The 12,997-nt window shown below is 37.9% G+C and overlaps 2 protein-coding genes across 4 annotated transcripts; both read right to left on the reverse strand.

The window, feature by feature from the left end:
- Positions 1 to 129: 129 nt before the first annotated feature.
- Positions 130 to 3,463, reverse strand: LOC122536578 (meteorin-like protein). 2 transcript variants are annotated; one of them, XM_043669045.1, is made up of 3 exons: positions 2,168 to 3,463; positions 665 to 1,322; positions 130 to 486 (listed from the first exon to the last, which is right to left on the reverse strand). In XM_043669045.1, the coding sequence occupies exons 1-3, from the start codon at positions 2,299 to 2,301 to the stop codon at positions 271 to 273; spliced, it is 1,008 nt and encodes a 335-aa protein (XP_043524980.1). In that variant the 5' UTR covers positions 2,302 to 3,463; the 3' UTR covers positions 130 to 270. The 2 variants fall into 2 exon arrangements, with proteins under 2 accessions (XP_043524980.1, XP_043524981.1); XM_043669046.1 differs by having other exon boundaries at positions 674 to 1,322; positions 2,168 to 3,457.
- Positions 3,464 to 3,599: 136 nt separating this feature from the next.
- Positions 3,600 to 5,089, reverse strand: LOC122536580. Of its 2 annotated transcripts, none has more exons than XM_043669049.1 (5): positions 4,856 to 5,089; positions 4,470 to 4,749; positions 4,212 to 4,421; positions 3,978 to 4,142; positions 3,600 to 3,882 (listed from the first exon to the last, which is right to left on the reverse strand). In XM_043669049.1, exons 2-5 carry the CDS (start codon positions 4,568 to 4,570, stop codon positions 3,816 to 3,818), a joined length of 543 nt encoding a protein of 180 aa, XP_043524984.1. In that variant the 5' UTR covers positions 4,571 to 4,749; positions 4,856 to 5,089; the 3' UTR covers positions 3,600 to 3,815. The 2 variants fall into 2 exon arrangements, with proteins under 2 accessions (XP_043524984.1, XP_043524985.1); XM_043669050.1 differs by having other exon boundaries at positions 3,602 to 3,882; positions 4,212 to 4,408; positions 4,856 to 5,084.
- Between the last annotated feature and the right edge of the window lie 7,908 nt (positions 5,090 to 12,997).

Below are 12,997 nucleotides of genomic sequence, written 5' to 3' on the forward strand. Positions count from 1 at the left end.
TTTTTAATTCTTTTACGACAGACTAGATTAAAATCTAAAGTACACGTCTCATTTTTGATAATTGTTATTTTTCAAAGTTGCTTAAAAACTAGGGATGAAAAGTTATAATAAGAGACAAAATCGAAATTGTTACTTGTATTGCTAAAAAATTGTGTATTTCTTCACGATAAAATTTCCACAGAACAATATCACAGTTTGGAGATCGATATTCTTACAGCACAGAATAAGAAAATAAATTATTTACAGGCATTTCGTTAGAACTTGGAAACGCTAACTCTGGAGAACACATGGTGCAGTTTCCAATTCGCGGACTGCCTTCGCCCAAGTTTCTATCCTCGGTGCGCAAACAAGAATAAGATCACCAAGTCTTCGTTTAGCCATTATCACAAACTCGCCTTGTCCATGACGTGCATCGCAGGCAGTTGGCACTCTTACACGAACATTTCTGCGATCATGGGAATCAGTAGTATCTGCATCGTTGTTACTCTGTTTCAAAATCCATCAAAATGAACATTAATTCACAAACATGAGCTTATCAATTTCTTTCAATGAATTTTATAATTTTAATCGTACAGGCTACTATCATACGATAATAATTACATGAAAATATTATGATCTACCTATGTATGCAATTGAAAAAAAGAAAGATACAAGAAGGATGTACCTCTGTTACCTCATTCTCTTCGATTCGACGTAAAATTTTTGTTACTCTAAGAACGAGTTCGGCAGCATCCAAATTCGGTTGTCTCTGGACGGCGCTCACTGTACCTCTGGCTATGAAGTCGCTTTGACAATAAGCCTTGGCCAGTTCATCCATAGAACACGGTCTACAGTCTTCTTCCTCATCGTTAAATCGTCGCGACAATCCCTGCCGACTGTCAATGTATCGTAATTCTAAATCATACTGCAATCTTGCATCATGTTCACCGGACACAAACTCCTCCGCTTCTATGTAAAGCGCTGCTGGCTGTTTCTTCGCGTGAAAACATCTATGCGAAGCTACATCCTTGCCGTCTCTCGGTGAATATATCGACCGAAGTTTGCCACGAGTTTCCAGATATACCCTTATCGGTCCTGAAATCTTGGTACACGTACGAAAACCAGATAATCGAAAAGGGCCATCGTTACCACTCGAATGTGTGTCGTTTCTTGTATAGACGTTGTCTTTCCTTTGGTTCAGCTCGTAATTAACTTTTGATACGAGTCCAGCCAAAACGGGGGGTGAGAGAACAATGCGCAAAGCTCCGCGCGGATACCGCCAAAGTATTGTTCCTCTGGAGCATCGCAGATACACTGGCCGAACACCACGGCCTCCACCTCCGCTGTAACGTAATCAGGCATGGAATTATTTGCGTTCTGATTAAATGTACATCCTCTCACATGTATTATATATTTTAGTACTTTATATTATTATGTATATATACTTCAAAGAAAAATTTAGCTTTATCTCATCTGAATTCTTCTCTTTTAAATTTCTAATTGAAATAGAATTACAACAATAGAAATGGGTCTTTCGCTTTTCACGATGATAATGGTTATTATCGACAATTGCAGTTGGCCACGTAATCGTTCTTTCTTTTTAGTTTGTCTTTTTCTTTCTACTTGTGCATGCATGCATACATAGAGATGTATAAATACACATACATAAGTGCACGTAAGTCACTCGTTCTCCCTTATAGAGGAGAAAGAGATGATAAATCGAATGCTCTAGTCTCATGCGATCTTTCTTAGGTTTGCTTGTGTTTGTTCGTTGGACGAGGAAAACCGGTTTCACCGTAAGTCGGGCGACTGGTTTCGCGAATAAAAGTTTATATGTATATATATATATATGTATGTATGTGTATATATATATATATATTTATTAGATACACATTTTCGTGCCCCGTTATCAAGAAGAATTTAAAAAGATGTACATGAGTGTACAAGTACATAAATGTAAATGAGAAGGTGGAACTCGTAGACTTTTTTTTTTTTTTTTTTTTTTTTTTTTTTGCGAAATTGGAGGGAAAATAATTGCGCGAGTTCGTCACTTCAGAGTAAATCGTTGGAAAGAATATGCGAATGTCAAATAGAAATGTAACCTTTCGTAATATATTAAATCAAATGCGTAGAATTTTTATAAATCAATAGAAATCAAAAAATATAATCAGAACAAAGAATAACTAACCTTCCAATCCAATCGCATTGGTCAGCAGCTTGAAGGGCAACATGCTCATAGGAAGGGGCCGATGACACGATGCTAATGAACATCAGTAAAAATAGCAAAAGCATCAAACAACCTATGAACGTGAGCGTTCTCATTTTTCCGGTTTCTTAACTTCGTCTCGACTAAATTTGTCGAATTTGCATCTCTGCAAAGGCAAGATCTTCCAGTTCGACACTTGTTAAGATTCCAGGCTTGATTTAATTCGTGGTAGTGTATGGTCTCAACATCGTTGGCTCCGTTTATTCTTTTTCTTTTTTTTTTTTTTTTTTTTTTACAACTTCACTGAGAGAAAATGCATGTATAAAATGCGTACGTTTTCCTCGCACATATGTACGTTAAATACGCTAGATGAAAGATCTAGTGTTCTGCTAGGGAAAAAGATTAAACACAAATGCGTATACAGGTGGTCGAGTCGACAGCAGAGTTCTCCTTTCTTCGAAATGTAGATATTTCACTCTCCTAACGTAATTTCATCTCCGTTACGAGAAAGCGCGATGCTTGGATTTTACATTAAGTATCGTTGTTAAGGAAAATACAAATGGCATAACGACGATGGCAGCGGTGGCCTAGCGTTTCAAAGGCACGAAACACATTTGATGGGGAAATATCAGATAAATCGAAAATGTCCTCTCCTTAGGTTCCATTCACTAGCGTAAACTACTTGCTCTTGTTCTTACACTGCGTGTTGTTCGTCGAACGACTGTACGATGATGTAGGCACGAGGAACGAAGTGGAGAAGATTCGAAGGATCATGCTTACTGCCGTCGAATGCGTCGAAAATCGAGGTGTTCGATCACAAGGCAACGTTACAGCACGGTGAGCAACTGAGCAACACGCGACTCTCGAACAGTTTGATCAGCTATGCGTGCCAATACCGTTTACACAACTTGGTACACAACTATTTTCGAACTGTATCGTTTCATTGCACACGCTCGCTCGCTTGCTCGCATGCACGCACGCTCGCTCACTTTCTCTCTAGCCTGACGTTCTTTACCATGCTCGTTAGAGTCCACTTCGACTCGAGTCGACTCGTTTTACCTCGACTCGCTTCGTCTGTTGACTCTCACCCTTCTCTCCTCTCTCTCTCTTGCCTGCCTCATCGAGTGGCTTTGTCATGTTTCTGTTCTCGTTTCGTCTCGTTTTCGCTTCCTTTCGTTTCTATACTTTCCTCCAACGTGACACAAGAACTGCTGATCATATTTGTTACTAAAAGAAATTCATTTTTTCAGCAGATATTATTTCCGTCTAACAGCGCAGTGGCTCGTTTAGAAAATTATACTTTGTCGCTTAAAATCTCCTTATTACTGCAATGAGACACAGCTATTATAATTACAATTTAGTTAAATTTGAACTATAAATAATATTGACTGTTTAAAATATTTTTTATGACCTCCACAAAATATTTTTCAGTTTTTACGTAGATTATTAAAGTTTTAAAATCTGCCAATAGTGTCCAATCATGATAATGCCCGATTTCATTATGCAGCTAACAAACCAAAGGTTTCGTATAATATATAAAAATTTTCTGTGAACATTTTATAAACTGTTTCGAATATTTCATATATGCACGCGTTAAAATACGTAAGAAAATTGCGCAAAATATTCTTGTTCATGCCGGTGTACGTTTAGCACTTTCATTCGTGATGTGCAACAGCTCCTTTTTCATGCAGTTCAATCTGAAAAGGACGAATATTCTCCGTTTCATTCGTCTTCACTTTTGCATTTGCGTTAGCTTGGTTAGCAGATAACGCAACGAGAAGTTATCACTTACGCTTCCGTGCAAAAAGTTTCCCGATCTACGTATCCCTCGACCAATTGAACGGGACAGGGATCGTAAGAACGTATACCCATCATTTTCATAGCAGCTCTATAACCGTCCAATGGCAAAAATTCCGAATCGTGGAAAAGGATATTCTCGAACATTGCATTAAGATGCCTGAGTAAATGAGACGAAAATTAAATATGCATTACAGTTTTTTGAAACACTAACTGCCAAGTAACACACCTTTCCGCCCAAAGTAATCGTGGCTCTTTGAGTCCTGCCCTGAACAATATCAAATCGTCGAGCAATTTATGCAGGTATTGGATAGGGTTCGATGGTTGATGGACAATCACGTGCGAAAGGAGGAAATGGAATATATCGAAAATGTTCCTCTCGTTCAAGTAATTTTGCTCCTCAGACGTTGTACGGGACGCTTTATTCTGTAAAACTGATCTACGATGATCTGATCAAGGAGCATCAACGTGGACGAATTGGACTTACTTCTCTATTGGAGTAACATCGTGCGGACTCTTGCAAAGGGAAGATGCTCGACAATTTTTCATTTTCTCTAACATCGTGCTGAGAATGTTCGACGTTTTCATTCATGTTTCAGCCACTAAGAATTTCAATCGTCACTGACTGAGGTGTCAAATGCGTAATCAGATTTCATACAATTGTAAAAATGAAAATTTTATCATGACACGTGAAATCGAAAACGTAACGCTTTCTTTCGTGCATATGTGTATGACGTTTCAGTCAGCTGTTTATTCACTTGCACAATCTGTAAAATATAATGTATGTGTATATGTAGTGAATATAATAGCCGAATTTCTAATTCTGAAATAAATTTCAAATAAAGTCCCTGAAAAATAAAATATTGTTCTAACCAGTGTTTCAATCTATTGAGTAGAATTGGTAAACCTTTGTACATGCATGTCGTAAATTAAATAAAACACTAAAAAGAAAGCTAAAGATTTAATTTCACGAATGTTGTTGTGAAAGATCACGAACTGATCCATTTAACTAGTTTTTTTACAAATAAAAATTTCTTCAATTTATGGACATTAAAACACTAGCACCACGTAGCGGTGAAATAATGGAACTAATCGTTATTTCCGTCCTTGTTGTACGTAATTGCGTTCCTTGTCTGACACGTGACATATATCCGTCCTTGTCGCACACTACTGTGCTCTTTGTCTACGAAGGTTAAGTGCTGCCATCTGTTGGATTTTTCCATTTTGTCCTTTTAGTTCCAGGTGAAATTGAGAACTCCTCAGATGGCGCCACTATCGATAGACAAGGAGCGCACTAGTGTGCGAGAAGGAGAGCAATAGACTTTAGTTCCACCGATTCATCGCTACGCGGCGCTAGCGTTTCAGTGCCCGTAAATTGATCAAATTTTCATTTGCAAAAAAAGCTAATTTAGAGGATTAATTCATAAACTTTTGTAATTGTATCTTTTTAATTAGATCTTCAGCTTTCTTTCTATATCCAATTTAATCGGTAAAATGCCCAAATAAACATTTTTGTAAATAACTTGCAGATGCAGTTTACCGACAGATGGCGCCACCACATTCAAAATTGGACATTACATACTAATTGCGAAAAAAATTGATTAAGCTGATTAATTTGTGACTAATCTTTATAATTGCGTCCATAATTAGAGCTTTAGCTTTCTTTTTATGTTCCAATTGATTTGTGACTATGATTTGTATAAAAATTTGCAAATTATAATCAATAGTTTAATTTTTTTGCAAACTGCGTTTGATTTAAAATTTGTAAGAGATATCATTATATTTCTGTAAAATTCAGTAAAGTTAATGTATAAAATATTTTTTTGATTGGTTTTATTTTAAAATTACTGTCGCATTTGTAATTGACTCTCTTGAGAAAATCAAGATATCGTTTGGATCAAACATATTGTTTAAGAACTTTATTTAAGAATTACAAAATGATTAATATATAGCATAGGCTTTAATATATGCGAAAGTACTTTATTCTTGCATTAGCTTTCAAGTGAATTATATACAGAAGTTGATAAATGATAAAATTATGTTTCAAATAATAAAACAGTACATTTTTTAATCTTCAGAAGTGTTTTATTCAGAAAATTATAAAACAATAATATAAAATAATATGATAATATAAAAAGTAAATAGTTCAGTATCTAGAGTTATTTTTACATTTTCTTTTATTAGCAAGTTAATAATTTTATATTTTCTTTCTCTTTCCCTTCTCCTTTCTTTCTTTTTTCCTTTCTCTCTCTCTCTCTCTTTCTTCTCAGATTTTGCTAAAATCTACTTAGCAAAATGGCGTTTGGTTTCGATCGAATGGAAAGTGGAACGATGGAATTCGTTTGGCATTACGTTTGATCAGGGCTGGGCTAGAAAATGTACCGAGAACGTGTGCGGTCGGGAATAATTTGACAGGAGTAAATGTTCAGCGGGAGAAAAAGAGAGAAGAGCAAGTTGATGATGCTGCGTGATTCCTATAATTTTCGCAGGGCTTTGTTTTGACAAAATAACAAGTGGGGGTGGGTGTCGGTTTTCACACCCGTGGCTCGGCGGGGCCTCTTTCGGGAATGTAAAAAAAAGGCAGAACACGAAACCGGTTCCGATGAATCTTTGTTATAGGTGCCTGCCCTCGCGCCTCACCTTCATCCATTGCATCTCTGAATAAGGACTAAGTATACCAGTACCGTAACTACCAAACAACGTACCCCTGTTGCTTTAAAAAAAAATTGGAATATCGTTTCCACTTTTATGATCATCTAACTAATATACATAAGACTAAGCTTGTAAAACGGTCTTCCAAAGTCTACGAAAAAGAACCTTCGAAAATTTTCCGATCATCAGAAATTTGCATTTTCGTAAAGATCAAGAAAGAGGACCTTTTTAAATATATTATAATGAATATGTTCCTTCGGATATTCTATATTTTGTATTTCTGCGTGTCGTATGTTTTTTAATTTTTCACTATTGCATAAAAATTCGTGTTGCACTATGACGGTTGTCGTAGTATTAAACATTTATAAGACACAACTGTCGTTTCGAAGGTGTTATAATTTCACATGGAACGTGTCTGTCGTGAAAAAGATGAAAAAGAACGGAGAGGCCAGAAATTGATCGATAAGTTTGACTGTAGTTTGCTAAAAAGGTACTTCTCGAAAGACAAAGAAAGAAACAGAGATCGATAATGGGAGAGAAAGAGAAAGAGCGGTGTTGAGTTGTCGTCGGCAGACTCGCTTTGATCGAGCACTGGATGCACCGGTACACACCTGACTTTTAGCGATAACATTTCGTTCTAAAGATATCGTTATCCCTAATGGGTACACGAAACGCGTTCGAGGAACGGAGAACTGTTATCGCGGCAAACAGTTCGATTTACACACGTTTAATTGAACAAATTCATTCTCGAAAGATAAACACCTGAATTTGATTTGATACAGACATTTACTGAGAAATATATATATATATTATCTAAATTTCTTAATTTCTCGTTCTTTCGCTTTTTCGTGTTTCAATTCCTTCGTTACGAAAGGAACAACATCATTCAAATTGTTCATTTTCAAATGACTTCAAAATAATTTTAGTTTCCAAGTTTTCTTCGATCTTTCGATACGTTTGACAATCATCACACTGTACTATTGACGCATCAAGGTAATAAATATTTTAATTTAGAAAATCTTGTCCTTTGATTCACATGCGTATATAGCCACAAAGTAATTACACATGTCAACGTACAGGTACAATTAGGGCATCGGGCTACTTAATTGCGACTGACCGGCAAGCTGTGCCAGTTCGCCCCCGCCTCCCCCTACACCATCATCGGGTATCTGTGTACATGAAGAGAGAGATACGTTGTCGAGTCGAAGGATTCAACGAGTCGGTAAATTAATAAATTGATGAATGAAGTGGATGCTCTCTAGCTCGGTGTAGTCCGTATTTCATGGTACATACGACGCCTACACAGCCTTTTTATCTTATTCCTATACGTATGTGGCTCTTCTTGAGTAAGCACATTTATGGCGCTTTGATGAAACGTCCTCGGTTCGTTGTGCTCGCACGCGATAATATGGATTGCTCGTAACGTACATCTCTTATTGCACATACAATAGGTGCACGCATACTACGTTAACGTTTCTCTATCGTTCCTACGGATCCACGATGGTATTAATCTTATCTTTGAAAATATTTTCTCTCGTAATCGTCATTGTGACGTTCGTTTGCGATTTTTGCACTCATCCTTATTCTGCTGGATTACATCTTAACGATCTGTAAGAAAGTTAATTAAGTCTCAAATGATTTGGTTTTGTTTGGTTTTCGGTATCAAGATGAGGGTGAATAGGAAGACACGACATCGATTGAAAATTTTGATCATTTGTGTAAATTCGAGCAATAATGATGAACATGATCCACTCTCCGAAAATAGCTTTTCATTAGCAATCTAACTGGGAATATGTTACTGGCGCGGTTGTCAGTTAACTCGATAATTCGATATCGATCTTACAGGAATAAAAGTACTATGTGCGATGTTAAAGGTTGAAAGCTCAGCATGATGCGCACCCCCACAGCGCCTACCATTTTGTCCAATCGGCCTGATTACCGAAACGGCGCCGCGTAAGTGCGAATGCACCACTTTGAAAACCATCGGTAAAGTGATCAGTCTTTCTCTCTGATTTCTCTCTTGTTTCTCCTCGCGTGTTTCATCAATTTATCTATCTCATTTATGTACGTCGGTATTATGTATAGTTACCTAGTAATTTGACGACGTAAATTAGAATTTTCAAAAATCTTTTCGTGGACAATATACATGTTGCTGTAAAATATTGAAATAAATACAAAAAAAAAAAAAAAAAAAAAAAAAAAGGAAATAAAAAAATGAAAAAAAGAAGAGGGGAAAAAAACAACGACCACGTAAAAACCGTGGCCAGCCGGAAACACGGAAATTCACCTTTCCTAATTGCGCGACACGACCCCTCCTGGAAAAATGTTTCCACGTCGTGCGATCGTTGCAAATGCTTTTTTTTTTTTTAGGCAAAACGGAGGAAATTTTTTCTCTTGAAAAATAAAGTAAAAATTGGGGAGGGAGTAAAGAATAGAATGTTGGTGTTTTAAAAGAAGTTTTCTGGGCTAGGAAAATTGTAGTTCTCATCAGTTGTTAAGCCTACCGCACGATGAGTGCAATTTATAATCCTTACAATGGGGCAATCTTAATTTTCATCTGCTTGAAATACAGCGGTTTCGGACAAGCGGTTGCTGTGAATCTTTAAGAGAAACGCAGATGAGCCGAAGATTACAGAAGAAAAATGATTTGCCAGAAATTTCCAATTATAACAAAAATACTCCTAAATTTGAATCTCTAAACCAAAATCTATAGAAGAACACTGATCAATTACCCAATTATTCTTCCAAAAGAGTTATAATTATCCTCTGACAAACCCTTATAATCGATCAATGGATCAATTTCGATATATAACACACATTTTCAACGAGGAGTATATCTTCGAGATAAACACAATTGAAGATTACAAAAGCGAAATATATAGAAATTGTTTTACCAAAAACAAAAGTTTCCTCTGCAAGTCACCTGTACAAATAAGAATCATAAAACATTTTTCAATCAATTATTACCCATCGTTCTTCCAAACAGATAATTATCCTTAGAATAATTCATCGGGTCGCTTGTTGGCAGCGGAGTGGACAGTGCAGGCGAAAAGTTCTTCGCCTAGATTTACGATCTAGCGGATGAAGTCTCAGCCTACGTATGCTCTACGTTCGCAGAAAAGCAAAAGTCGGCTGTGCGTTGTTGATGCACGATACGGTAAGTAAAATATAGACGAGCAGGCGAGGTTGGGCAAGAGAGAGGAACGCGAGCAGGTAGGCGTGTGTGTAACGTATCTATGTACGCTCGTAAATGTTCCCTCTAAAAGCGCGCTGTCTGGTTATTACCGACCACGACCACTTCCGGTTATAAACTACGACCGCACGGTAGCGCAGGTCGGTTTTTCCAGGGCGTTGCGCCCTGTTGTACCGTAAGTTCTCCCTTCTTCTTTCGCCTGTAATTTCTTTCTCGGCAAGAGGCTAGTCTCGAGGACGAACAGGAGGCTGAAAGGGCATCGATTCCCGGTCAACCGGCCAATGAATTATTGCCCACCCCAGCTTTGCGCCTCTCGGACAGTATCCTGAATATTTTCGAACCGCTTCCACTTTGAAACAGACTGAATTTCGTTCCCAGTCAAAGGTAGGACTGTCCAAGTTCATCAACCCTTTCACTGCTAAAGGCGTATATATACGCCCTCACAAGTCGGTCCATATACACGAAAGGCGTATCTACACGCTCTCACGCGTCTATCAATATATACGAATGCCGTAAATATACGCTCTTTACGTTTTCCTTACCGTAACACTGTAACTGTTTTACCAATTGCTTCAACATGGAATTTATCGACCTATGTAACATAGCACCGGCATTTGTTTCAATATTGTTCAGTCAATTGTTTTCACATTCTGCAGTTTAGTTCCACTGCTCTCGTACGTGCATTGACTGGCATTGACCTGTTCCTTTAATCCACATGTAAGTGTTTATTTATCACAATTTGTCATAAGTTTTTTTAATTTTATCCATTCGCAATATGTTTCTAAGTAATATAGTACACAAATCAAACAAATATTTGAAAAATATCTACAAACTTCAAATATATATCAAGGGAAAAGGAATAATGATAATCCATTGCGCCTTAGTGAAAGGCATTTTCCAATTAAATATTTTAATACGGCTGCGAAACGAAAAAATCAAGCGCGAAAGTATATACTAAAATCCGACGAGAAAGTAGATATCAATGCAAAGAATGCAAAGTAGGTTTATGCGTTGATCCATGCTTCAGAATATATCACACACAAATTAATTATTAAATTGTTTCTACTATCTTTATTCGTTTATATTATCTTTGTTCTCATTGTGTCAAAATTGTCAAAATAAATTTGTTCCTCATTATCAATTTTGCATTTTTTTCGCAAATTATTATTGAAGGAATGTGCAAATTAAGTAAATTAAAAATAGCTTAGAAAACCAGTTAAAATAGATCAAATACTGGATATTTGTAATTTATTTGCAATTATGTATTCTTCCTCTAAGAATAGTATCAAATCTCCAGATACTGTTTTGTTCAGTAGTCAGTGGACAACCAGTCGCAACGCTTAACAATAGAATATATCGCGCCGTCTATACTGATGGTTCGCTCCGGAAGTGCGCCGCAGTGAAAAGATTAAGAATGACACGTGCGCTGTCATATTTAAAAATTGAGACCTACTTCTTTTACTCTCTAAACGTAAACACTGTCGCGATTTTAGTTCATTTCGAACCTATTTCTTTTACTTATTTCATATCATTTGTTAAATGTAATTTTATCTATTTATTATTTATTATTGTTTTATTTATTTAATAAACGTGAGTAGTGTCGCGATTGTAGTTTACTTTGAACAGGGCGTGTTTTTTTTAAAATACGTGAGTATCTAAATTTTTCAAACATCCACGCGGCACATCCAGCAACGATATTTCGGCTAATTAGCCGTGGCTGTCTATTATCACGAGTGCAACAAGAGAGTTAAACCAATAGCAACGCCGAGTTACGAACCGACTTACGGACACACTCTCCCACGTGTATCCACGTACAAAGTCTACGGATGTTTGTGCAAAGTTTCCACGAGACGTACGAGATGCGCATAATGCACGTGATACGCAGTGTAACACACGACGTATAATATTCAGCAGTGTGCATTTTGTCTATAGACAATGTTCGGTGGACTTTCTAACTCGAGCGCGGCAGATTGATATTTGAAAAATATCAATGGATAAATACGAAATTCGATCGACGAGAGACGTTTCAGAAATTCAATTTACCCGCCCGCGTGAAAGGAGAAAAAAAAGAAAAAAAGGGTGAAAACACATAGAAGCAAGTTCAATTAACGAAATGGTTTCTGAATGAAAATGTATCGGGGGCGGCAGTGACTCGTGAACCGAGTTCTCGAGTAATCCTCGAGAGGAAGCTTCATCGATACTTCACCGGAAGGGGAAGGCTAGCGCGCGGAGAGGATATACGCCGTGGCTATAAATATCATCCCTCCCGGGCGTCTTCGCGCATAAATCAAACATTTTCCAAGAGCCATTGTACAAACTACATTAAAGTAAGTAATACAATTCGGTCGGAATGGGATCGACCTTCGCCGCCTGTGAGTTTTCTCGTCTCGACGAAAAGGATAGAAAAGAAAAAAATGGACGAACCAACAAATAATTACCAGCAGCCATTTTACAAGAAGAAGAAGAAGAAGAAGAAGAGGAACGATGCGACGCGGGGCGATTCGCTCATTTCGTTTGACACGTTTGAGAAATGGCCTCGAAAGCATTCTCTGGCCCTCCATTCCCTCTTTTTCTGTCCGCTTTTCGTTCCTTCCGTTTCGTTCCCTCGCCCGGCTCGTCGCCACACACACACATACACATCGGTTCTTTTACACGGCCGAGCGAGCATTCGCTCGCACGAGCGAAGGCGCGGAGCGTGGTTAATATTCCCTCGGAAATGGATGACACTCGCCGCGATCCCGTGTGCACGGGTTCCATTTATTCCATCGCTTCTTCACCGCCCGGCATCGGGCCACGGGGACATTAGCATCGGCGATAAGTCAGGAATAGTCATTTGCGTGCTGGTTACACTTATCGAATGCGATGAATAATGCCGTTATAGATTAACGCTGTTCGAAGAGGCGGGGGGAAGGACAGGATAGGGTTCCTCAAGTGGCGAGTAGAAAATAATTTTCCCAATCGTGATCGAGACGGCCTCCGAGCGGAAGAGATTAACGATTCGCCAGATTTCCAATTTTCGCCCGGGATGAACGTCTTAGAAACAGGGAATTCTCCTTTTAAATAGAGGAAATTTTTCACTTTCTCTCTCTCTCTCTGTCTTTCTCTCTGGCGCGTGGCAAATCTCACTCGAGAACACGTACTTGAATTTTGACATCTCTCGCGTGTTTTTC

Source organism: Frieseomelitta varia, unplaced genomic scaffold (genome assembly GCF_011392965.1).
Source record: "Frieseomelitta varia isolate USP_RPSP 00005682 unplaced genomic scaffold, Fvar_1.2 scaffold_851, whole genome shotgun sequence".
Taxonomy (NCBI): Eukaryota; Metazoa; Arthropoda; class Insecta; order Hymenoptera; family Apidae; genus Frieseomelitta; species Frieseomelitta varia.